Source organism: Falco punctatus (genome assembly GCF_963210335.1).
Source record: "Falco punctatus genome assembly, chromosome: 6".
NCBI classification, from domain to species: Eukaryota; Metazoa; Chordata; class Aves; order Falconiformes; family Falconidae; genus Falco; species Falco punctatus.
The window spans coordinates 45,488,046-45,514,200 of record NC_137585.1 but is presented as its reverse complement, the minus strand read 5'-3'; the positions used below and the strand labels follow the sequence as shown (position 1 = coordinate 45,514,200).

General features: G+C 41.4%; 1 protein-coding gene across 8 annotated transcripts; it reads left to right on the top strand.

The window, feature by feature from the left end:
* Positions 1-3,977: 3,977 nt before the first annotated feature.
* On the top strand, positions 3,978-26,155 carry USP44 (ubiquitin specific peptidase 44). 8 transcript variants are annotated; one of them, XM_080392629.1, is made up of 7 exons: positions 3,979-6,391; positions 9,245-9,360; positions 12,073-13,581; positions 22,144-22,342; positions 22,836-22,944; positions 24,167-24,372; positions 24,730-26,155. In XM_080392629.1, exons 3-7 carry the CDS (start codon positions 12,151-12,153, stop codon positions 24,930-24,932), a joined length of 2,148 nt encoding a protein of 715 aa, XP_080248755.1. In that variant the 5' UTR covers positions 3,979-6,391; positions 9,245-9,360; positions 12,073-12,150; the 3' UTR covers positions 24,933-26,155. The 8 variants fall into 8 exon arrangements, with proteins under 8 accessions (XP_080248758.1, XP_080248755.1, XP_080248757.1 ...); XM_080392628.1 differs by lacking the exon at positions 3,979-6,391 and adding an exon at positions 6,432-6,676; XM_080392632.1 differs by lacking the exon at positions 9,245-9,360 and having other exon boundaries at positions 3,978-6,391; positions 12,079-13,581.

Below are 26,155 nucleotides of genomic sequence, written 5' to 3'. Positions count from 1 at the left end.
GGGACGATGGCTCTCCAGGCTCATGCAGAGCAAAGGCAGAGGAACATAGGGCTTAGGGAAAGAGAAAATTAATGTAGGGTGTGGGGAAAGAGAAAATGTGAAAGATTCTGAGTGTTTTCTCATCTGGTAGCCGGGTCCAGAATATGAAGGTGCCTACAGAGGAGGGCACTTATCTTTCCTTCTGGTAGACAGGAGTATAAAACTGCTCTTGTATTAAGAGTTCATCAGAGCAACATTCCTTTGTTTGTCAACCTCAATATCACTAAGAAATCTCCTTCTGGTGTCTAGACTCAAAGTCAGATCTAATGTAAGTATAAGAAAATCAAATGTCCGTTGCATCGCATGCTCCTCCACAGCACCCCTTGTGTATAGTAGTAGAGCAGGTCCCAGTAGAGCAGATTACTGACAAGCATGTTTTCACTAGGATATGTTGGATTCAGAGACATAGCGGATGACTCCTAAGTCTGAAAATTAAAAACATTTTTCACTATATATTTGTCCTTACAAGAAGCAGTAGAAAGATTTGATTGATAGATTTTTGTTGCATTAAGTTCTGTCTCTTGACACTTAGGATGCATGTTTAGTTGGTTTCTATGAAAGACTGGCAGAAAAAGAACCTATCTGGGCATTTTTAGTGACAATATTTGTGTTAGAGCTGGGACTCAGAAGTTCACCAGCAGCACAAGCAGAGCAAGTCAAATGCCTAACATTGAAAAGGAACCTTAGAGCCTCAGATTTTTCAGTAAAAATCAATAGCACCTGCCTAAACAACTGTTGTTAAATTTTCACTTCTATTTCAAGCTATTTAAAAATTAGAAATTAGAAAAACCCAAAGGGTCATTAAGCATTTTAGTATATTTAACGTTGTCAATAGGCCTTCAAAGCCCTGGCCCAAATACTTGCTTATTGTTAAATCATTTTAGCCATGGGTTTGTCTGCATTTGCCTGGCAAAGCCAGTGTGAAGAAGTGAAGGGAAGCTGAATGGGAAAGAGTGAAATAAGCATTGCATTAATCTTGACAATGACAATTTTCCTTCAAATCAGCATTAAAACGAGTATTTTCTGTTTTCTTTATCGTAATGCAGAAAAGTAGGAAAATGATTGGGAAAATATGTAGTGTTTTGTATTGTCATAGGTACACTTTAATTTTTTTGCTTTTCTTTTAAACCTGCAGATCATTTAAAGACTAGGGAATGCTCCCAAACTTTCATCCCATTTGTGAAAAACACATATTTTCAAACTATATCTTCTACGTTCAGACCCAGTCAAACTTGAGTTGAGTAGGGGTGGGATCCAGTGCACCAGGCAGACACCCAAACCTAAGAATCTGCACACAGGCTAAGCGCAGGATTCCATTGCCTAAGGAAGAAACCTGGGCTGGGGAGAGGTGCCCAGCCTCACAGGCAGCTCCAGGAAGGTTTGGTTCTTCTGCAGACTCTCCATCATGCCAGTCAGCCTCCGAGGATGCCTTTGGTGCCCACAGCCATCTCTAGGGCCTATATTTAGGCAACTAAGCATGTTTGCATTTCTGTTATAGCCAACGGAGATCCAAGGCTTGATTCAGTTGCCTACGTATTGGCTTCTAAAACAATGTAAGAACCCCTGAAGTATCTGAGACATCTTCCTGGAACTAGCAGATATGGCACAGGACATATGAAAACTGATGCCTTTCCAGAAGCGTAGCCTGAGACACAGCTGAGCTGAGAAGCGTAGCCTGTAGGACATCCCACAGCCTCCCTAGTCACATTAGATGTTCACATAATTGAATGAGCTCATGGTTAGTGTATTCAAAGGAGTCTAGAGATTGATTTGTTTAACCAGCCATCAGCTCGCTGCTTAGGGTCAACCTAAGATCTCCTGTCCTCAATTCAGCTGTCTTGGCACCCAATACCATTTGAGAGGCTATAGATTACCCCATCTTGTTTCCAGTTTCTGCTCCAGAAGGGCACTGCAGTCCTGCAAGTTGTGTGCCAGGTTGCCCAGCCCTGTCTGAATGTCTCACATACCAGAACCACCTCAGATAGATTCATGCAAGCCCCTCTGCAGCCCTACTGGGAATTAAAATACCTAGCTCATATGTAGACACAAACATGTACGTATCTTTGTCTTGAATTGAATTCCAGCCAATAAGTTTCACAGGTGCTGGAGGAAATCCTGTGTTATTTTCAGGGTCACACACAGACAGAAATTATCTTTGAGTCCTGAATCTGTTAATAAATAAAGTATTTTGTATGTATCAAGAAACATGGCAACACAACAAATGCCCAGTGCAGATGTTGCATGAAGGTAAGCATGCAAACATTCCCAAAACATGCAAATACTGGTTCATATATGTGTTGAGCTTTTAGATGAGCTTTCCGAGGGTCCCCTTCTCATATGTTGTTTTAAAACACCCTCACTGTTTTAGAAAAAAAAATTTCCTATTTGTCATCTAGAGCTGGACCAGAAACCAGCAAGCTGCTCATATTAATAGATGCAACTCTGTGATTTATTATCACTCCCATCACCCCATCTATTTTGTGTGCCTCAGATGTGCAATTAACTCCATATTGTTGGCTCCATCTGCTTATGTCTACACAGGACATGTCGGTACTGTCATAAAAGCAAAAGAACAGATTTCCCGATCACCAGTACTGCCTTGCACTTCAGGGAAGCCGGCTGGCTCTCCAGGAGGAGATATTTCATATAGGAGTGGCTTGAACTCAAAATAATTCCTGGTGTATGCAGTGTGGATGCAGGCAGCTTGAGACTAGAGCGGTGATAAATGTGACTTCACATCGGAGCAGTGTGGCTGCCACGGTGACATCATACCCTGCAAGCGCCGTGGGCATGCAGGGGCACCATTCCTAACTGGGGTGCTGCAAACAAGTAACCGCATTGACATCAGCCAGAGCAAAAGACGGCTCCATATCTTTTAAAGCTTGCTTATAATTTCTTTAGCTTATGCAAGGCTTTCTCTTTGTCTTTTTTTTCTTTTCACCATTTCTGAACTTTCAAACGACCCAAAACTAGTGGAGACAAAGATGCCTATGCATCCAGTCTTCATTGCTGTACCATATCAACTCTCTTTTCAGATAGACTCTGAAGGTTTGGTTAATTTACCCCTTTCTTGTTCTGGAGTATTACAGCCTATGACTATTTTATAATTATTTTCTATTTGACAGAAATTCAGAATTTTAGTAACTTGTAGAAGTTTAGATGCTTCATTTGAAATAACAGCTCATGATGCCTCCACCCATCAAACAGACTAAGTATTTTTCCAGCTTTATTAATGCAGTAAGTATACACAGTGTATATAATGCTGGGGAATATTTAAAAAACACATTACAACTATTTGCCATATTGGAAAGATTTTAGCATTGAGTTAGAACTGGTGTTTTCCCCTGCAGAGAATCTTTTTACACATAATAGGAAGATATGAGGTTACATTACTTTTAGGGATTTACTGCATTTGCTTGCTTCTTGACAATATATTCTATATGTGGCATAAATTTTCATAAATGCCTAATGAATTTAAAATTAAATCACATTTGGGAAATCAATTTCTGGCTGTCTCAATAAATCACAAACATTATAGCTGTGATGTCTGGATGGTGGAAAGGAGCTGGGTCTTATATGTGTCCCTAAGGCTCAAGAATTCTCTTACCAGCCATGAATGTTTTTAATGTGGCCATTATTTAGAAGAATAAATATATGACTGTGAGAAAGGTTAAAGGAAAGTGAAAAATTGTAAGCAGGTTGTCACTGAAGGCATATATGGAGCAGGATAGATATGGTAAGAACAGCACATACCAATTCAGTGATTTACGTGTTATGCTGGAGCCAAATCCCAATTCCAAATCAACACTTTGCAATGTATTAGCCAATGTGGCAGGAACAGAGATTGAAGGCTGCCCTAACCCAATAAGAGTATGAAGTGTGCTTAGTGAAAGTCAGCTGAAACGTTGTTCATTAACACAGAGAACAATCCCCCATTCCCCACCCGCCCCCCCACAAAAAAAAGGACCTTTATCTATTCTGTGTTAAATCAGATATTGCAGAGATAGCAGAGACACAGCAAATCTCTGTTATCACTAGAACAGAGTTTTGAAAGATAGGGGCTATTTGGTGAAAGAGAAAGGGGTAGCACTGTGCATTACAGAAATTATAGGCTAGCAAAATCAAAAATAGTAACTAAGCACGAATTTCTCAGGATGGTAATCACTTCGGGAATGGCTGCTACAAGTGGCCGTTTAGGGCATAAAGGGGATTGGTGACAAGGCCTCAGGCTGTATCTGAGTGAATAATCAGCTCTGGAGTGAAGCTTATGCATGGCTGAGAGCCACCATTTCCCATTTACATTGCAGGCCCTAGCCCTCCTGCCAGCTGCCCAGGATCAAAGTCTGTCCTGGATGCTTAGGAAAACCAGGATTTGGGATTAACTATTTCTCGGTGCCCTGAATGGTAGTTCCCTGAGCCTCACCTAGACTTCATCCACACGGACCACACGGACAAGACCTCCAGCGTGTGCAGAGGCACCAGGAGCTTGGGCTCTCCCCCTGTAGAGCCTTAGAGGGGCTGAGGAGCTCAGGTGAAAGCAGTCTGCAAATGCAGCTGATGAGGTTACAGTAGGGATGGGAGTCAGATCGGTCTCAAAAGCAGATCCAACAGCCGCTTTTAACCAACAGACAGACATGCACACAGAACTGGATTTAGATATTGAGCGTGAGAATATTGTAAGAGGATTCCAGAGACAGCACTACGGGAGGGTCAGTTTGCCAACTATGACTGAAGAAAATACTGCTGCTGTTAAAGATGGAGGTAGTAACTTGGCAAAAATAAATACAGCTATTTGGAAATTGCTAAGGTTGTCTTAAAAACACCTAAGAGGGATGTGCAAACACATGGAATCACTGTGTACGAACAGCTTTCATAAATATTTTGATTAGGCAACAGTATTCCTCACTTTAAAGTTACAAGTTAGAAACACACTGGAATCAGGAGAGAAGCTTAGTAAATTTACTTTATCTATACACTCTTTTTATGAGCTTCTGAAAGCACCGTGATAAAGTGAACCTGAAGAAAAGCTGAATTGCCTCTCTTGGCCACATCCTGCTAACGCCATCTCAGCAGCCTCATTAGAAACAGCAAGAACTGGAAAGCACCACTGGAGGAGAAGAGAGACAACTGGGGCCTCTAGATTTCAGGTTTTAAACTGAAACACATTTGCTGTGATGACACAATTAGAAACGCAGAAACAGATGTGCGAGGAGGTTTTGATGCCGTCATGAAAACAGCCTGATGCATGATGGATCGAAAATGAGTGGTGTGATCTGTAGCGCTCACATTCTGCATCAAACCACTGCTTGTTTATCGTGGCTAAGCTGCAGCACGCACATGCACACACACCATGACCACGTTCTGCAACTGCTAGCAGCACCAGGCACCAACTTTCTGGGCAGGTTCACCTAAAATAAAAACCAACCCGATTCAGCTTGGGTGCAAAAAGTGATCTCGGCCCCATCAGGAGGAAGTTTTCTCTGGACAACGTGCAGCCTGTGCACGGCTGCCCAGCACGTCCCAGGGCAGAGCAGGAGGCATGCGTGACTCTGAGTTAGCTCAATTCAGGACAAGCAGAACTGGAAAGCAGCTAAAAAGAGCTGGCTGCTTTTCAGAAACTGTTTTTGCCTATTTAACTTTCTGTAATGAAACCTGAAGCTGGAAAAGTACCCGATGGGTAGGTAACAGGGGCCTGGTAAGAGCTTTTTGTGTGTGTGTGTGAGCTGCCTGGCAGGAGTTTCCACAAGCAATAGGCACAGGGAGATGTGAAGGAGTCTCTCCGTCCCCTGCACGGTGTTTTGGACGCCCCTCGCGTCCGGGCAGGCAGCGCCCAGGCCAGGCACGGCTCCGGGAAGCACCTGCGAGCCCGGCCCGGCCCGGGGCGCAGCGCTGGCCGCCGCCCGCTTGGGGAAATGCGGGCGGAGGGCCCGCTCCGGCCGAACAAGGGCGACGCCGCCGAGGATAAAACAAGAGTGAAACGTAGGAAGGAAAATAAGGAAACCCGCCGGGGAAGCCCGGGACGCCGCGTCTCCCGGTTGGGTGCAGACCCGCCTGACGGAAAACAAGGTGCCCTGCGGGGACAGGCCGTGGCAGGAGCAGCCCTCGGTGCCTCGGGACCCGGCTCCGACGCCCGCCCGCCTCAGCCCCGACCCCGGGGCGGCAGCCCCTCCACTCCCCGCCCGCCTTCCTGCGCCCGGCCCCGCGGGACCGGCCCGCTTGGCCCGGCGGCGGGCGGGGGCGGCCGGGGGAGGTGGGAGGAGACGTGGGAAGGACTTGTGTTGCCACTACAAATCTGGTGACAGACCCGCCGCCGGCACATGGCGATCGGCCCTTCCCGCCCCGCGCTCGGCAGGTGGGTGCGGGGCGGCGGGGCGGGGCGGCCGCGGGGGGTGCCTGGTGGCCGCTGCCCCGCAAGCTCGACGCCGCTTGTTTGCCCGCGGGCCCTCCCCCGACGCCCGCTGCCCACCCGTGGGCGAGCGGCAGCGGCTGAGGGGCGGCGGGCGCGGGGATCCCGCGGCGGGCCGGGGGGGGTGTGGGGTGGGGGGGCGGCCGCCGCGCGGCGCTGACGTCGCCGAGGGGCCGCTCCGAGGAGGCTGTGGCTCGGGGCGCCCAAGATGGCGGCAGCGGCGGGTGACGGGTGCGTGCGGGGGCGGCCGGCGGGAGCGGGATGGCGGCTCCGCGACCCCGCCGCCCGGCGGGGCAGGTGGCCGGGGCAGGGCGGGGGGTGGTGGTGGCACTCTTTGCCCCGGGGAGGGGCGGTCGCGGCGGCGCGGTGCCCGCGCTGGGATACCTGAGGAGGGGGCGCCCGTCGCCGCGGGGGCGAACCGGGCACGGCGTGGGGCCAGGAGAGCCGCCGGGGCGGGAGCGAGGGGGCTGCGGCGGGGGAGCGGCGCGCCCGGGACCGTCCTCCCCTGCCGGCAGGAGACGTCCTGCCGCCTCCCCGCCGCGCTCCTGCGTGGGGCCCGGGCCTCTCACCCGTCCCGGCGGGGTCGGGAGGGCGTCGAGGTAAGGGAGACCGGGGGCAGGAGGAGGGGGCGGCGGTGAGCCGCGCCGCCGGGCCGGTCCCGCGGGGCTCCTGCGGCCCGTGCCGCTCGTCGGCGAGAGGCGCGGAGTCGCGCCATGTCGCGGGGCGCTGGGGAGCGCCGGACCGTCCTGCCGAAGCGGCCGCGGGCAGGCTCGGGCTGCGGCGTCGAGCGCCGGGTCAGCTCGGCTGGAGCGGCTGTGCGTGCGCGGGCTGTCAGAACAGGGGCCGGGCGGCGTCCGAGCGGCTGTCAGAGCGGTCGGGGATGCTTATTTTTCTAAATGGATAGAACCGTCAAGTGTAAATCCAGACTAATTAGAAATGCGGTGGTTTTCATGCTTCTGTGAAAGTGCTTCGATCTGAACTATTTGTTTACCTTGAGTTCTCAGCTGCTGGGAACGACCGGTTATTTGCAGCAAGAGACATAGAGTGTAATGCTGTGCCGGTGTCCTGGTGTAAATGACTACTTCTAGGCAGCATAGTGTATATACATTCCTTAGCTGGCGGGAGAAAAAGGAGAAAAAAGTTAGGTGACGATCTGTATGGCTCCAAAGAAAGGAGGCTGAGGCCTTTCTTGTGAAAGGCTGTACTGTTAAACATTGGAAATAATTTACAAAACTTCCTTTTGAAGTGCTGCTTTGATTTTTAAGTCTTAACTGCTATGCCCGCAGGACTGTACCGCAGCTTGAAGCTGTGCACATCAGTGTTTTGTTGGGATGCTGTCTTTAAAAAAGGAACTGTGTAAGAAAGCAGTACATATGCCTGGTATTTAGCAGACTTGTTATCTAGAACTTTCAGTTGTTCAAGTACCCGTGATTGCTGGTTTTTCAAGTACTCTGAACCTGACGAAAATCAATTGGTAAAATGTCATCTGATGTAAAAACCAGCATATTAATAGGGCACATGGGGGTGTAAACACAGGCACACAGACAAGCATACGCACACACGGACACACACATACTTATATATTAGTAAAACTGTATTGCATTTCTAGTTCAACGCTTGAGATAAACTGATTTTTCATTTACTTGCCAAACAATTAATTACAAAAGTCGTGACTAAGGGACAAAGTCGTCACTAATGGAAAAAGTTTCCTTTCGTTTATGTTTAGAGTTACAATTTTAAAATGTACTAGCTGTGAAGATGAATCTTAATTTCTTGTTTACATGGAACACAAATGGAAGAAACCCAGCCATTTTCCTGACTAAGTTGGATGGGGTTTTTTGACATCAAGTACTTTTTCAGCTCATGTGTAACCCCAGAATGTACATTTTACCAGCCATTCTTTAGTGAGACTGAAGAAATGAGTATGCCAATAAAGTTGAAATGTGTTTCAATGAAAAAAAAAAAAAAAAAAAAGCAGAGCTATTCCATATACCTCTATTTCTAACTTGTGAAATTTTGGTGCAGAAAAATATACTTTTGTGTTTCTTTTTACCAGACAACTTAATGCTTCCAGTGGTGCTATTCTGTGTGTTGGTACTCGTTATTTTGCTTACCACTTCTGCTCAGGTCTGTGCTAAGAACACAGGGGGGCTTGATCTCTGAAGTGCTGGTCAACTAATTCACAGTTTCTTTGTGTGTGTGCACAGAACTGAATCTCGGGAGAGAAGAATGCATAAACTAGCGCTGAATAACTTTCTTCAGGGAAATTTAACATTAGAGTATTTGCTTGTACTATTTTATTCTGGCTGCAGCTTTCTTCTAGGCATGGGAATGACTGTGCAGTATTTTTTAGGTTTCTTCCACCATTATCTGTCACCTCACCCCTGTTTTTTCCCTGAGCTATTCTAGTTAACAAGTCTTGGTTCTAAGGTAAAGTTTTTAGATTTTGTGACTCGATGTAGTCAGTCTCAGTCCTTCAGTACTCCACATCTTAAAACATTTGAACTGTCATCATGCTGCTTGACGTTCAGCTGAAACTTTCTTGGTCTCAGTTTTGTAATTCTAGCTTTTTCAAAGACTTTTCAGATATTTCTGTCTTTTTGACCAAACTCTGCGTTTTGATTTCTTCAAAGAAAGACTTCTCCCATGTCAATGATTTTCCTCCCCCTCCCCCCTTCCACCTCATCTCCTTTTCTCCACACGACGTAGGTGGGAAAATGTCATGCTGGCTTGGTTGTTGGTGGGGGAGCTGGGGTTTTAGTTTTTTTTCTTCAAGCCGCTGATCTTGTGCTTTCGTAGAATCGTGTTGCTTTTGCATGAAGAGCTTGATTGTGCAACCCTGGTTTACACAGTGGTCGTCCTGAAATCAGCAGGCTGTTTTGTCCTCAGTCCAGTATCTGCTTACATTGAGGCATGTAAGTAGTTTCACTTTTGATAATATTTTTAAAATAGAGAAACCCACATTTTCTGACCATATATTATTAAAAATAAGGGTTAAATAGGGCACAGTGTTTACACAGTGATTTTAACAAAACCAGAAAGGGTTGACCTGTCAGACTCCTCTGACTGACAGCATTGCTGTGTGTGACAGCCCTGTGGGAAGGCAGGGTTTAGTTTTCTTTTCTGGCCTGCTGGAAAGGACCGTTACTAATACATTATGCAGGACAATCTATTTCTGTTAGCCCAAAAACACAAAGATGAGTCTTGTCTCTTAAAATCCTCTCTACTATATTTAATTCTTGCAGCACACTTTAGATATTACTTTAATAGTCCAGGAAGGATTAACATACATAGTTCAACTCTGAAATTTATGTGAATTTTATCAAGTGCTAGAAAAGCTCAGTTTTCTTGGGGGAAAACAGGTTGTCAGACTAGAAGAGGACATGGGATAGCTCTAGCAGTGATTGTAGAGACTAAAAACCAAACTTGGTAAGCAAAGCTATTTGTAAAAGGATCTCATTAGCAGCCTACCGATAGACTACCTTTTAGAAGGAAAGAATTTTGTGGATGATAGCAAGCTCATCAAGCTGTTATTTGTGTGATCTGTTGACCCTAGCACACAAGGGATCTGGATCTCCTGTAATACACTTGTGAATGGTACTTAACCTGGGAAACTGAATGGGTACCTAGACGTCATGGTTCCTGAAATTCTTCAGTGTAGTCAGAGAGTACGGACTAGAGACAAGTCTTAGATAAAACTGAATGAGAACGATTTATATAGGTATGTAAAACTGTATAATTTATTAGTTTCACTACAGCTGGCTCAACCTTTTCTGTATTGCAGAGTAACACCTAACAGCGTGTTGCAGTGCTTGGTGCTGATTATGTGCTTTAGAGTTATTATGGCTCTTATGCTGGTGTCTATATTGTAACATTTTAAAAGGCAGTAGCTGTGGGCCAATTAAGCAAACAAAAGCAATTTTTTGTTAAATCTTTTAACTACAGTTTTTATCTAAGTACCAAATGAAAATTAAAGGTTCTTTTCCTATCTAGCTGCAACTTTTTACCTGTTTCCCTCCCTTAGCAGTGTCATGGCATTGTACGTTAGGATTCCCTCAGTCTAATGCTTATTCTGACCTAGACATCTGTTCTAAGTTGAGTAACCTATTATTGTGTATTTCTGAATTGTAAAAATGGAGAAATATTAGTATATTTAAGGATGATAGCGGGAATATAATGTTTTGGGTTCTATCCAGAGTTGTCTGAATCACTCAGTATTTTTGTGATGTGGTTTACTTATCTGTAAAACAGAATCCTGGACCTTGATAATTTAGAGCCTAGGTCAGGTCTACAATCTGCATGCATTTTTAACGGTGCAACTTGTCTTAATTGGCATAGCCTGGATATTTTACAAACCCTTGGTACCCCTCAGATGAATTAATCGTTTCATCTGGCAAATGCTGTGCATAATGATACTGGTGCCATGTGCTGTTTAGCTCTTTAGCTAGTGACATCGTGGTACGAACATCCCAGATCAAATACAATAACTTCCTGATACATGGTTTCTCTCTAGAGATAGTCGAAAGATGGCAAAAACAAAGAATGAATCACTGTCTCTTTAATTCTTGTTAGGCAGAGCCTGCCTGTTTGTTTTAGGTAAACGCACCTTATAGGACAAAGCAAATACAGCAGCTTTGAGCAAGTAAATGCTACCACATAAACTTATTAAAAGATGCAAGCCAGTGTTGGCCAAATTTTTAAATAATTTTTTGAAGACATGGATTAGAAAGATCATTCAAAATGCAGGTTTTTATAAAGTTTACAGCAACTGAGGTAGATACCTAATGGTATTTCTGTCTTATGAAGAAAGCAAGTTTTGCTTTTTAGGTCACACTTTTGCTTTCAGAGGTGTTAGGATGACATGTTAAAATGTCCTTATTGAAGATACATGATTGTAGAGAGCATTGGTATTATGGGCTTGCCTGAGCACAAAGGTGCAGTGATTTAATTAAAGGTGTGGTTTAATTAAGGGTTTGAATTGTGTAAAGCCTCATTTGTCTGAACTGTTGGCACTGTGTAAACATAATAAATTTAAGCGAACTTTGTACTTCTGCACTTTATTGCACTTATGCTTAGGAAAAGAATTAGTAGGAGCAGTTTATAGCCATAGTCTCACAGAACGGTTTGAGTTGGAAGGGGCCTTCAAAGATCCTCGAGTCCAAGCCCCCTGCCACGGGCAGCCCTCCTTGCACTAGATCAGGTTGCTCAAAGCTTATCCAACCTGACCTTGAGTGCTTCCTGGGATGGGACACCTGCAGCTTCACTGGCAACTTGTCCCATTTTAAGTTGTGTTTGTATCCAAACTCTTTAACAGTGTCTTGTAATTTAATGGGTGCCCTGAAAAGAACAGGCCTCATCTGAAGTGTGGCTAGTATGTTTCAGTCCTGAGTCCGAAGGTACTGGGATCACAGTGAGATTGAGACCATTTAGTCTGAAGGTCGAACTGCAGTTGATGATGATGTTGATTGTGCCCCCACGTAACTGACTGCCTTTATGTGTTTGGTGACACTTAATTGGATGGCAATCATGATCTTGGCCTCAAGTATGAGTTTGGTATACTCTTGATACCTGTAAAAGTGATGCACTTGGGTATTTATGCACTGTAATTTATGACTTCTTTTTTTTAGTTGCAGATTGAAATACGGACAGCGAATAGTTTGGATGATGTGTTTTGCCAGTGTATCTCTGCAAGTTCAGTTCTAACAATGGATAAATGTAAGCACATAGGACGTCTGCGTCTGGCCCAAGATCACTCCATTCTCAATCCTCAGAAATGGCATTGCATGGACTGCAATACTACCGAATCTGTGTGGGCATGCCTCAGCTGCTCGTATGTGGCATGTGGAAGATACATTGAAGAACATGCACTAAAGCACTTTCAGGAGAGCAGTCATCCAGTGGCATTGGAAGTAAACGAGCTGTATGTTTTCTGTTATCTCTGTGATGATTATGTTCTTAATGATAATGCAACTGGTGATCTAAAACTGTTGCGAAGTACGTTAAGTGCAATCAAAAGTCAAAACTATGAGTGCACTACTCGAAGTGGAAGGACTTTGCGTTCTATGGGCACAAGTGATGATTCTTACCTTTCACATGGTGGTGCCCAAGCCTTGCTTCGGAATGAAGATCGTATGTTCACAGCTCTTTGGCACCGACGGCGTGCATCCCTGGGAAGAATATTCAGATCATGGTTTGAGTTGACACCTACTGGAAAAAAGATTTTGGAAGAAGGACGTAGGGAAGAAGCAGAAGAAAGAAGGGACAAAGCTAGGAAGAGAAGACAAGAACGAAAGCGTGAGTTGAAAGCAGAGATGGAAAAGATGCCTCCAAGAAAGAGCAGTCGTCTGCAAAATCAGATTAGAATGTCCTCCCAAACAGCACCCTGTCTGCAAAAACCATCTCAGAACATGGAATCTGTGGCAGAGTTGAAAGAAACGTATACCTCAAATGAAGTAAGATTGAAAAAAATAAGTGACTCTCCAATTAAACGAAGGCCCACAGTGACTCCTGGGGTAACAGGACTGAGAAACCTGGGAAATACATGCTATATGAATTCTGTCCTGCAGGTATTAAGTCACTTACTTATTTTTCGAGAATGCTTTTTAAAGCTTGACCTCAACCAAACTCAGGAACTGCTGGCAACAGCAACCAATGATAAAACCAGATCTTCATCGAAACACCTGTCAATAGCTGCCTCAACATTACATGTGAATGAGAGCCAAGAGAAAGTAAAGGGATCATCTTCTGTGAGGCGGCCTGGTTTATCCTCTGGATTAAGTGGAGGAGCATCAAAAAGTAGAAGTATGGAACTTATTCAGCCCAGGGAGCCCAGTTCAAAGCATATTTCTCTCTGTCATGAGCTGCATACTCTGTTCCAAGTTATGTGGTCTGGCAAATGGGCACTGGTGTCTCCTTTTGCCATGCTTCATTCTGTGTGGAGACTAATTCCAGCCTTCAGAGGATATGCCCAACAAGATGCTCAGGAATTTCTCTGTGAACTTTTGGATAAAGTGCAGCAGGAACTGGAGGCTACGGGAACCAGATACACAGCTGTCATCCCTGCTTCTCAAAGAAAACTTATAAAACATGTTTTGAACGTGGTTAACAGCATCTTTCATGGACAGCTATTAAGTCAGGTATGTTTTATGAGTATTTTTTTAATGTAATGATTTGTAGTTATGGATTTATACTGGCCAGTGGTAGGCATACTTAATATAATTAGCATACCTTAATATAATACTGAAGGTCAATACAGTTGTAACTACTGAGGAGGCATGGGGAGGATTAAATACACACGGTTTCAGAAGAAAGGTCATTTGGGTACTCATAAAACTTTCAATAGAAGAGTCACTGGATAAAAATGAAAGTTTAAATTTGGTATTCTAAAGCACTGAGAAATATCTGTCTTTGCTATTAAGCACCAACTAATTTGTAGGAATAAAGAATTTACAGTCTTAAGTATATAGCTTATCACTATGGTGATACTAGATAAAAAGTGTTAAGGAAGGTGTTAAATCTTGTCTAAGTGGAAACTGATGAGGTAATGGCTGCCAAGCAGGGTATTATTTCAGTAAATAGCTTGAATTTGAGATTCATTACTACGGAGTAATTGCGTGTAATGATGCTGTGTACAGGAATACTAATACTTCTTTTCTGTTGCAACATAAAGGTACAGAAGGTTCTGTCAGCACAGGAACTAAATTTGTGGGATGAAGGCAACTGTTGTTTTTCTTTTTTCTGTCTGACTGCTCTCCTTTTTTCTTCTTTTCGGCTTCCTGTTAAGTACTTCAGTGTGTCCACTTACTATTATGCATATCCCAACCGTGTGTATGTACAAACGCCTGAGAACTGACTGAACAAACAAATGCTGGTTTCTGTTGAATTAATCTAAAAACTGACCAGACTGCAGCAGGAACAGAGGTTGGGGAAGTCTTGGTCCCCAGGAACTGATCTTTAGTATGCATGCACACGTTAATGAAGGAGTACAGAAGCATTTTATGGATATGTCAGGTAAAGGACATAGTTCTAACACAGATTAACAAAAATGTGGATGTTGCTATTGTTCTATTTTGATTTGTAGTTTAATGTTTTAGTATGTGGAGTTAGAAATCCAAGTTGTTTTTTACAAAGGTAGGATTGTTTACTGCTATGATACTGTAAACTTTATCATGAGATAACAGGGTTGTTTGCAGCATATGCTGGCTTTTAGGTTATTTTAGGGTTTGTGTAACTACAAGAAACTGTTTTATCAACTAAAAAAAACGGATAATCCTCTACCTTCCATTTGGCCCAGTGTAAGAGCATTTCTGCTGGCATACCTCCTTTCCTTAAGGTAGTTTATATATCTTGTGTCAGGGTTGTGCTAAAGTGTCTAGTATATTATGTCATTAAAGCTTTCTATTTGAAAATCACGTTCCTGTCCAAAATAGTAACTTTGTTAGTAAAACAAAGTAATTCTTAAGTATACTGACAAGGTTTTGTTGCATTCCAAGCCTTCTTACGAGATCTAATTTTTTGGAAGTATTTTCAAGGTTTTGAAGGCACACGCATTATTTCAGTAGTACCGCTTTTACGTGCTTTTAGGTTTGTTATGTGAAGAGGCTTGTGACTAGAAACCCTCCCACCCTCCTGAAATCAGGGAGGGGAATAGTGATAATTCAGTCAAGTGTCATCAAGTAAGACTGAAAGGGAATTAAACAGTTTTGAGCTATCCTGTGATTTCTGTGACTACAACACATATTTCTTTTACTGCAGCTGGTTAATGTCTGTGTGCAAAATACAGCCTTGATGAACATGAATGCCTCAAGTGAGGGGAACAAGGAAAAGAGCATTGAGGCTGTTATCTGTAGTAATTCCTCCCTAGCTCATTGGGCAGTTCCACAGACAATGTCCAACACTTCATCTCCTAACGTTCCCTTTGTCTTCCACCACTCTTTTGTTTCAGTTTAAGTGTTCACTAGCACTTTTGAACATTGTAAGTATTAAAAGCAAAAGGTAACTCCTGAAGATTTACATTTCTTCCTTGATAAAATGTATTCAGGTCATCTTATGATTCAGTCCCTGGTGTTTGGACATAGAACGGTAAGTTTTAAAGACTCTCATTAGGCTATTACTTTTCTCTCCTCAATAAGCTGCCTGCATCATGATTTCACTAGGCATTTGTCAGAACCGGCACAAAGTTCTATAGTGCAGTTAACAAAAAAGGCAAGAAAACATCCATGCAGGGCTGAATTAAAATGTGACATACTTCTTGCTGTGTCATCACATCGTTGACAACGTTACTTATTAAAAGCAAGGAGTGTATGCTTTGTCCCTGTAGGTTTAATTTTATCTACCTACAAGCTGTAACAGCATTACAGTTTCTCTCTAGAAGTTTGTTGGAGCTGTAGCCTGTTGCATTAAAAACAGGATGGGATTTTAGTCTACAGTATTTAATAAGCTACATCTTAATTCAGTGAATAAGGGGAATTGAGAAGTTACTTTCTGTGCGCAGTTGCCTTCCACTTAAGGATCACTAAAAAAATTATTATCCTTACTGTCCCTTTGTACTGAAGATGCCAGTTGAACGTACTTGATTCTGTGAGGTACTTAAGCATAGTGAAGTCAGTCTTCTTGACCTTCAAACCTCAGCAATACTATGAACTACTCTTGATACAGTACACAGAGGATCACTTACAATGCAGATAAGCTGTATGTTTACTTAGGTTTCACATTACTTTCATGCGCAATAAAACATTGTCCCTATTCTTCTAGCTCTTCTATTTTAACTTGAAGTCATAATCCTGAGTTTGCCTTCAGTCTCTTGCTATTGCAGTGGCTGCCTGGCTCAGCACTAATTTAGGATATAAGATTAAGAAAGGAGAAAATTGGGTGTGTGAGAATCTTACACAGATTATTTTTTGATAATTAGGAAAAGCTTAAGGCGATGTCAAAACAATTCCACATTTTATATGAGTTGTTGTTTTGTTATGTTCTTGGCTGATTTAAAGTGAGTATTTGTCACCTACTACTTGAAATCTTTTATTACTTTATGGATACTAGACTAGGTAACAAGTAACTTCAGGAATAGCACAAGTGGATTGCTTCTTGACTTTTTTTTTAATTTTTTTTTAAATTTTATTCCAATATCCTTTTTAGGATCAGAGCTTTTTGCTTTGCAACACAGACTGAAACTTCAATACCCAGTACATCTAAGGGGAGTAAAGACAGCATAACTAGCTACAAAACCCTTCCCCTCTTTTTCCTTTCTCACATGCTAGTCTTCCTCCAGTGATTGCCTGGAGAAAGTTGTGCTGTAGCACTTACTGGACAAAGGAGTATCTTGTAAACATGGGCTTTTGGAGACAGATCTGGAGCAGTGGCTTGTCCCTCTCAACCCCATTGGGAATGTAAGCAGGTGCCAATATATCTATTGAAGTCCCAGTTGTTTTCAATCCCTCAAGTGTTTGTACTCGTAGAAGGTACCCGCTATCTTCTGTCCTCAGTCCTTCAGTGGGAAAGGAGAAGATACTGCACTATGAAGTTATGTGGTACACTGATCTACACTGATCCACAGATCTTCAAAGTACACTTCAAGGGCTCAAGCAGGTTAGCTGCTCTCTCTGTCAAGAGTTTTTTGGCTTGTGTTTTTTCAATTGGTCCCAGCTAAATAGCACAGTATCTTTAAAGTATCTTTATTTCAAACTCTGTCCATATTAAGCAAGGAAGTGGGCAGGTATATATGTAAAAATCCAGAGATTGAAATAGCAGATTTTAGCTTCCAGGGTAAATGCTTTCGGAGAATTGTCCTGCGTATCTGCAGAGATCTTATAAGCAGTAACTCTGATGTGTGTAGTTGTACCAGTGTTAAAATTTTTGTCAGGATGATTTATACCGGGTAGGGGGGAGACAGGGAAACTAGTATGAAGTATTTGTGAAAGCTGATCTAGGCAATCTAGCTGATCTAGAAAGCTAGTTTAGCAGGTCTATTGCAGATACTTAACGCTGGCAAAATCTCATGCCATAGTAGTGGCAATGTTGATTTAGTAACAAGTTTCCTCTACAGATAAATTGTGATTAGTTACCATTTCTTCTTAGGACAAGCCTGTTGTGGGCTGTGAGACTTTTCCCCAATAATTCACCATTATATTATAGAAATGCTTAGTAAGAACTAATTTTGGTATCTCTAGGCATACTTAAAAAAATCCCAAATGGTTTGATTACTTCCTGATCATTTTTAAGATGGAGTCTGAGCAGAATGCCTCCCCCTGGACCCTGGGAGAGTAAGTGTGCAGCGCTCAGAGAAATGAGTATGTCAAGACCCAGAGAGTGAAGTAGGTTCTAACCATTGTAGGATGTAAACTATGTTTAAAATTTTAAAAGGCGCTGCCTTCCCTTGCAAGTCTTGCTCCGTTTACTTTCTTAACCGCTACTTCAGGACAGATTGACTGAGAGAAAGGGAAGTGTTTGACACCCTTTGGTTTTGGGTAGTATGCTGTGAGTTAAGGTTTGGGGGAGAATGCTGAAGCTGACTTGTGCAGAGCTGGGTGTTAAGTGTCCCACTGAATACACTATTAAAAACTATGAGAACTTCAGGCAGGTCATAGGAGAATGTGCACTTAAACCAATCCGTGACCTGCGTACTGTTTTCTGTATTCTGGTATTAGTCGCTGTTTTTATGTGTAGCATGAACCACAAAATGGTTGTCGAGTTGCTTTCTAACCAGATGAAGGTGACATTTTAAGTTAATCTACAAGAGGCCATTGAATCATAGACCATGGTTTGCTGTGGTTATGCTTATGTTATTCTGTTAAATAGATACAGATAACTGTGATGATGCTGTATACTCATCACTACAAAGTTTAGGGCTTTTTTATAACTGCAGAAATACAGTATGGACTGTCATGTAGAATTTTGTATTACAGCAGTATCCTAGAAATCCCCTTCTACTTGGATTACTTTGTGGAAAAATGCAATTACTGCTCTTTCTATATATGTTTCACATGGTGAAAACTTAAGTAGTAGTGAAAGCACAAAAATGGGACTGGCCATCTTGCTGTTCTTAAAAAAAACAAACAAAAAAGAATTAAGAGCAGAGATAGTAACAGTTGTTTTTCTTCCATGCAAGTGCAGGCAAAATAGGCAAAACAGCTGATGATGGAATTGGCTTCTTCTGTAGCAAAATGTTAACTATTTTCTTCGGCTGCATTTAGGTTGAATGCCATCCAGGGCAGTGGCTGTCCATCAAATTATTGTGGGCACAATGATCCTTGTGCAAGTGGTCTCCATGCTTAGCTTCAATCAAGCAATTTGATCCATCTCTTTTCAGTCCGGCCTTTGGCCCATGATTGAATACTGAGCTTTAACCAAACAATTGTATATAAGTACCCATGTTTCAAGGCATGAGAGGGTGGTCAGGGAAGAACATAAGGTAGAGATTTCAGACTAGCTAAACCCAGGAATTTACTTTCTTTGCTCTAATGTAAACTTCTCATGTAGCTTTGCTACAAAGGACAGCATTAAGGCTTCCTGAAATAGAAATTATGGAATATAATGGGGAAGGTGAAATCAAACTCGGAATTTGTAAAATGTAGTCATAAAAAGATACACGTCATTAACCAGATTGCTAGAGCAGACTAGGTTTTCTATTACTGTTATTCATACTCATACCATAGAGAGCTACACTGGAGAGATGTATAAAAGTTTTTGCCAGCCCTGTGAGTTTGTGTGTTCAACCTCACGTCTTGTTCAACTTTTGAGCAGTTTATACAGTTTCAGTGCTCTTCATGAAGAAGAAAATCTGGGTTGCACTTTGTGAATGGAAGTGGAGTGTGAGATAAAGGAGTGCCATTTAGAACTAAAAGAGGAGTGATGGGAGTGTTGTAAAGCCTGTGCTGCACAGGCCAGTGCAGATGGATTCCACCGAAGGGTAGGGATCCTCCTACTTGTTAAGTAACCCAATTTATGAGCTCAGGCCTGGCTAAGAAAAATACTTCCAACCATTGTTCCAGCCCTGATTTGCCTCTCATTTACCACTGAGTGAGCGTACAGGAGCAGTTATACACAGTGGCTGATACAGTTGGGTGTATGCGTATCCGAATACTGCAGGTTACTTGGCTATTACGCAGATCCCAGTTGAACTCTTTAATAAAGAGTTTAACTCTCCTGCAGACTCAGGGTGAGGAGGACTGTCTTGAGTTGGAGAAAATAAGTGCAGCTCTATATCAGTACAGGATTTTGTCAACACAGGTCAGCTTTGCTTGCAGTTGCATGATGATGAGAAGCAGCACTATTGCATTAGAGTATTGGTTTTTTAGTTTTTTTGAGAGGCAAAAATCAGAAGCTAGATCAATTATTTGTTTCTTTTTCTTTGAGGTAGTACTTATTAGCTAGTTGGGAAAGAGGATTTGAAAATAACCTAGTCTATTAACATTACATGCTAAATTTTAAACCTCAGACTTGTTAGAAATTATTAGAAGTACATACTGAGTTCATGTATGCAATTCATCCTGACCTCTTTAATCTTCAGTGTGTGTTCGTGTGCAACAAATTCTTAAGTTGTCAATTAAATCAACTTTTGGCCCAACAAAATCACCCATTTATACAGTAGAATTCTATTAGTCATATTGTTTTTATGCTGGAGTTAGCTTGAACTGTGGCCAAACATATTATTTTGTCTCCAAGTCTAGATTCTGGCTCTGAATTACTAATAGTTTGTGGCTTTGAAATGCTGCCAGATGTTAGCGCTTACAAAAGAAGCTCCTGTCAGTGTAAATTAAAGGAGAAGATTATCTTTTCTGCCATGTAAGTTCAAAGTTTTGTTTTCTAAGAACAAGGCAGTGGCATTTTCTTCTTCTTAGAACTTAAAGCAGCTACCAGCTTTCCTAACTCCACTGCTAAACATGTACAGGTGCACAAATACATATATGCTAATGCATAGATCATGTACAAGCTGTTGTAGCTAATGAATGTATTAAATACTAGTTACTCACAAGAACACCTAGAAGGAAGATTCCATAAGGTGACAGGTCTGTCATTATATAAATGATCATGAAATAACAGTCAAAGCAGGGTGAATAACTGTGTAACAGCAAACTTGTAGAGGAATATAAAGGAACTCTCGAACAAAACCAAGTGTCACACTTGTGTGGGCTTACTAACCTAACTGAAGAGAACTACACCAAATTTATGTAGAGCAGCAACGCAAAGGCGTGCCTGTGAAATAACATTTGGATTCCTTGTGGATTTTTTCATTCCTTTATTACTACGTCTTTGTATTAGTTGTTCCAAACAACTTGTGGTATTTTCCTAAATAGGAAGCATGTTTATAGAGATTTAGTTTAGAATTACTTACCCTTGTGGTGCAAACTTAAGGAAATACTTGATATTCCATTTACTTTAAAAAACATGAATGGTGGTGTCTCATCACACCTGGCTGTTTTTCTGAGCTGATAAATAGCAGTATCTTGATAGTAGGTTCTATATGAAAATTCTGAGTTCCTTTAATCTTATTGGTGGGGAAGTTTAATTGTTGGGGAAGGGGGTGGGAACATGTTAGATGCTTATGGAAGTTCTGTCAAAGCCATCTTATCTAAGCCCAATTAAAATTCAGTGTATTTTCAGAATGTATCTTTTCTAGAGCAGTGAGGCTAGAGCTGCTTGAGTTAGTGGTCAACTGCAACTTATAAGCCAATAAATACATTAACAGTAGAAAACATGGGTAATTAATCTTCAGGATTGTATTGTACTTTGTTGTATTGAACATACCAAGGTGAGTGTATCTTTAGTCTCAAACACACACTTGATATCTACTGGTATTTCTGTATAGCCTTTATGAACCATGCTTGTTGCAGTCTAAATGGAGTTTCACTACTGCGTAAGTTCAGCTGCTAATAGAAGTTATTAATCCACATGGATCATGGAAGGGTGGAGGTCCTTTGGAAGAATACTCAAATGATGTGGCACTCTTCTGTAAGCAGCTTGAGCTGGCTTTTAGAAGACTGCATTGTGAATCAGCACCTAGTGTGTTGTCATTCCAACTTAGAGAGCTACTGGTTTTAACTTATTTCCATAAATATTGGATGTTATCATAATTGTCCCCTGATGTATTATCTGCATTTTCCAGGTTGACTCACTTCACTTCTTGACATTTTATTTATGTTGTCTTACTGCTTGTCCTTTCCCTAGTGTGACGATGGATCCACTTACTGAAAGAAGAAATAAATTATTTTTACCTGTTAATTTTTCTTTGAAGAAGTATGCTTCCTAATCCAGGCTTCCCTGGAAGACTTACAAAGTAAGAAGGATATGACTTTAAAACCCCCAGCTGTTTTTTTTGTTTGGTGTTTTTTTGTTGTTGTTGTTTCTAAACTTTAGTTTCTCTCTCTAATGTGAATTTTATTTTTGGAGTGTTTCTTTTTGGAGAAAAGACTCCTGAGACTCCACCAGCTGCTTTCTCTTGGACAGTCCCAGACAGACAATTCTGACACTGCTTTTGTTTCTCTAAGAATATACCTGTATGTGATAACAGTATTGGACATGCTACTTCAGAGAAAAGAAATTATCTGTACCATTTCTTCTGTTAAATGACTATGTCTTGTCTTTGGTTGCATCAGTTATCTCTAGGGGGATTTTTTTTTTTTTTTAAAAAGCTATTATTACGGTACTTTTAGCAAAGTAAGTTTTTGAGTGTAAGCAACTGATGAAATATCATTTTACAGGTTACATGTCTTGCCTGTGACAATAAATCAAATACCATAGAACCTTTTTGGGACTTATCCTTGGAGTTTCCTGAGAGGTATCACTGCAACGGCAAGGAGATGTCGTCTCAGTATCCATGTCTGCTGACAGAAATGCTGGCCAAGTTTACAGAAACCGAAGCTTTGGAAGGAAAGATATATGCATGCGATCGGTGCAACAGTGAGTAAAGACAGTATGTACTCATGCATACATTCTCTGTGTAAAATGTAAAGTAAGCTGACAGTGAAAGTACAGAAGAAAATACTAAAAGTCTTAGAAGTATGTTGCAAACAAAGTCGTCCTTCTTATGTCCCGATGTGGTCATTTGACAGCTGTTACTTGCCACCTAGAAGATTAAATTGTTCAAAGGATGTGTTGAAGTGTGATGCTTCTCTTAGATAAAGTCTGATCACACACTAATAGCAATTCTGATACTCCCAGCTGAAGAACCCATCAGCTTTTTATATTAAGGTGACTAACCTAAGTGACCACAAGTATTTCATACTTACATCATAAAATAATCCTTGCAAAATGGCTCTCAGTATATCCTTTTTAAGGAGGCACATAACCAGAGCTATTCAGGTCCGCACAAATTTGGTGCATAAATCTTAGACTGAAATACTGTTAGGCTGTTATCAAGATTTGTGTTGTGTAACTGTGTGTTTGGCCTCAGCAAAACGAAGGAAGTTTTCTTCTAAACCAGTTATACTCACAGAAGCTCAGAAGCAGCTTATGGTGTGTCGACTACCTCAGGTTCTCAGATTACACCTTAAACGGTTTAGGTAAGTAGTACCACAGCAAACAGTACTGCAAACTGCCCCATTCAGTTCTGCTCTTCTGTTGTTTGGGATCAGTGTTTTTCAGCATCAGTTTAATTTCCTTTCACTGGTAGGATGGAAATAGTTATTCGAAACTTCTTTTTCTTCTTTAATTTAAATGCCAATAAGATACACTGTAAGTAGAGAATTGACTTTTTGGATACACTTGCTACTTTAATAGCAAAATTATTTCATCCTTCTTTTCAGTCAAAACCTACTAATCTTGCTGTGAACTCCGTTGGTAAAAATTAATCTTGTGTTATCTTCAGGTAGAGTAAATGCTCATAGTCACTAACGTATAAACCGAGATTGTATTCAGTGGAAGTCTCACATAGCCAGACAGAACTTTCTCATATAACCAAATACATTAATATTAATGCATTAGCTTGAGAGCTAGGAAGTGGAGACTTCATCTGTGTGAACTCTTAGTCCACACATTAGCCTGTGCCCAATACGAAGGAAACTGAAAATGAGATAGAATAAATGAGAAATACTGATGGATATCCTACAATCATTTAGGTTGGAAAATACATTTGAGGTCAAATAATATGTGGAAAGTACTTCCCAGTCACTGTAACACAGATCTTAAGATGGATGTTTCAGAAGATGAGAATCATAAAATCATTTAGGTTGGAAAAGACCTTCAGGTGGATCCCATCTGACCCTATAGAGGTGTGTGTGTCTAAGGGGAGCAGAAGGTCACTGTTTCCTCCTGGACTGTGGGGACTTCATTCTGCTCCTTGTCCCTGTCTTCTAGCTCAGGGGGCTGAGTACCCTGAGGGTAACTGGCCTTGCTATTAAAGACAAGGCAAAAAAGTCATTAAGTACCTCAGCCTTATCCATATCCTTTGTGGCAATGTCCCATGTCCCCGCCCCAGCCCCCTCTTCCAATAAAGAATGGAGATTATCCTTGGACCTCCTTTTGTTGCTAATATATTTCTAAATACATTTTTTGTTACCTTTTATGGCTGAATAGTAGCTACCATAGACACATTTTAAAAGGCCTTGAAATACAGAAGTGAAAGAGGAAGCCTAGAAAAGAAGTATGCAAATTAGCATTGATCTTGTGCACAAAGACAACAGTGATGATAAAATTTGTTATGTTAAAACATATTTCAGAACACTTTCTTTCTTTGGAAAAAAAAAAAAAAAAAGAAAAATAAGTTTTCATTTGACAACCTTCCAGGTGGTCAGGACGCAATCATCGTGAGAAGATCGGCATACACGTTAATTTTGATCAGATGCTGAACATGGAGCCTTACTGCTGCAGAGAATCCCTCAAGTCCCTCCTACCTGACTGCTTTATCTATGACTTGTCCGCTGTGGTAATGCATCACGGGAAAGGATTTGGCTCAGGGCACTACACTGCCTACTGCTACAATTCAGAAGGAGGTAGGAATCAGCTGTGAAATAAGGAGTGTGGGAGAGAGGGGTATTTGTAATTCTGAACTGATAGGCTTACTGTCTTCTCTCAAAAGCAGAAGGGGAGTCACTTGTAGCTGAACTGCCTGGAATGAGAATTGCAGTTCTGTAGAGCAAAACAGTTCAATTTTTGTATTGGCTTGTTAAATGTGTTCTGGCTATAAACTCTTCTAAATGTGAGGAAGCTAATCTGGGCCTGAAACAGCATAGATAGGGTTCACATACAACTCCTTGAATGGGACTGAACACTGATTGGTTATTAAGTGTAACACAGTTACTTCAAATCAGTGTCCTGATGACTTTTTTTGGTGTATTTCTTCACTGCAGGATTTTGGGTACACTGCAATGATTCGAAACTCAACATGTGCACTATGGAAGAAGTACGCAAGGCTCAAGCCTACATTTTGTTTTACAGCCAACGACTTACTCAGGCAAACGGACATGGTAAAACACTATGTCCTAGCACAGCTGAAAGTCAGCAGCACACAGAATTAGCTGGCTCTTCCATGGCCAACAGTAGTAGCAGCTAATCCAAAGCCAGTCAACTGTATGGTAAAAGTTTGAATTGTCATAACTATATATTTTTAAATGAAACAGAAGTACAGTATTGTACTTTTTAAATTTGAATCTTTGTACAATGTTTATGTACTTTTGTATGAGTTAAAGTGCTCTTTACAATTGTTAGTAAACAGTAAGTAACTTTTAAAGTACCTAGAATTTCAATATAGCTATTTTTTTTAAGAAAAAAGATTGCTATTTGCATTTAACTCTTACCTCAGGCTGTTTGTTTGTTTGTTTGTTTTTAAGCTGGTTTTGTATTTTGATAAAAGTTTTGAATTGGTTTAGAAAAATGACTTTCAATGGGCAACTGATGTTTCTCTGGTTAATTTTTTATATATGCTTGTGTACATTTTATAGTATAGTTCTAATGATACCGTGATTTTTACTGTCTGCAGGAATTGCTACTAAGTTTTAGAATACTAACATTCACAAGCAAGGAATGTTTTATATGTCAAATAGTAACTGAACTTTTCATAGGTAACACTCTGTATATTCTTTGTGACTAAAGTGAAATTATTTTGCAAGTTTCAAGGGAGCTACACTAAAGATACATTGATAGAATTTCTTAAAGTCTGAAATCAAGGAAATAGAGCGTGAACTTATTTTTATGTAAGAGGAGCATCTAATAATGCAAGAATGTATCTTTACCAAGACTTTCCATGTTTTAAGCCTTAAAAAGTCTGGGAACTTAAAACTCAAGTGCCATAGTCAAAGTACTAACTTGACAACCAGGGGCTTTTTATTCCAATAACTCAGAAAGCTTTCTTAAAAAAACAAAAACACAAAACACCACCAAAACCACAAAACCACATTCACCCACCTCACTGTCATTGCTATTAGCACCCCTCTTTCTTGCATTGGGCAAGCTCAATTTAAACTGTAGCAAGCATTGTTGGTCTTGGTAATCTCTAATTCAGACCAAAAGAAGCTGTAACATTTCTCTGAAAGTATTTTCAATCTGACTGTTTCCATTACCTGAAACTGCTGTACCTTCTCCATGGTCCTACCACTAGCATTAACAGAACTGTGCACTGATAAGAACTAACAAGCAGGAATTATCAGCCCTCCACATACAGTACTTAATGCCAAGTAAATTTCAATTGTGAAGTTTTGCGTAAGTCCTATGCAAATTGTTACCTCATCTTCTGCAAAGTTTATACCTCAATAAAATGCCTTTATGTGGACAGGAAAA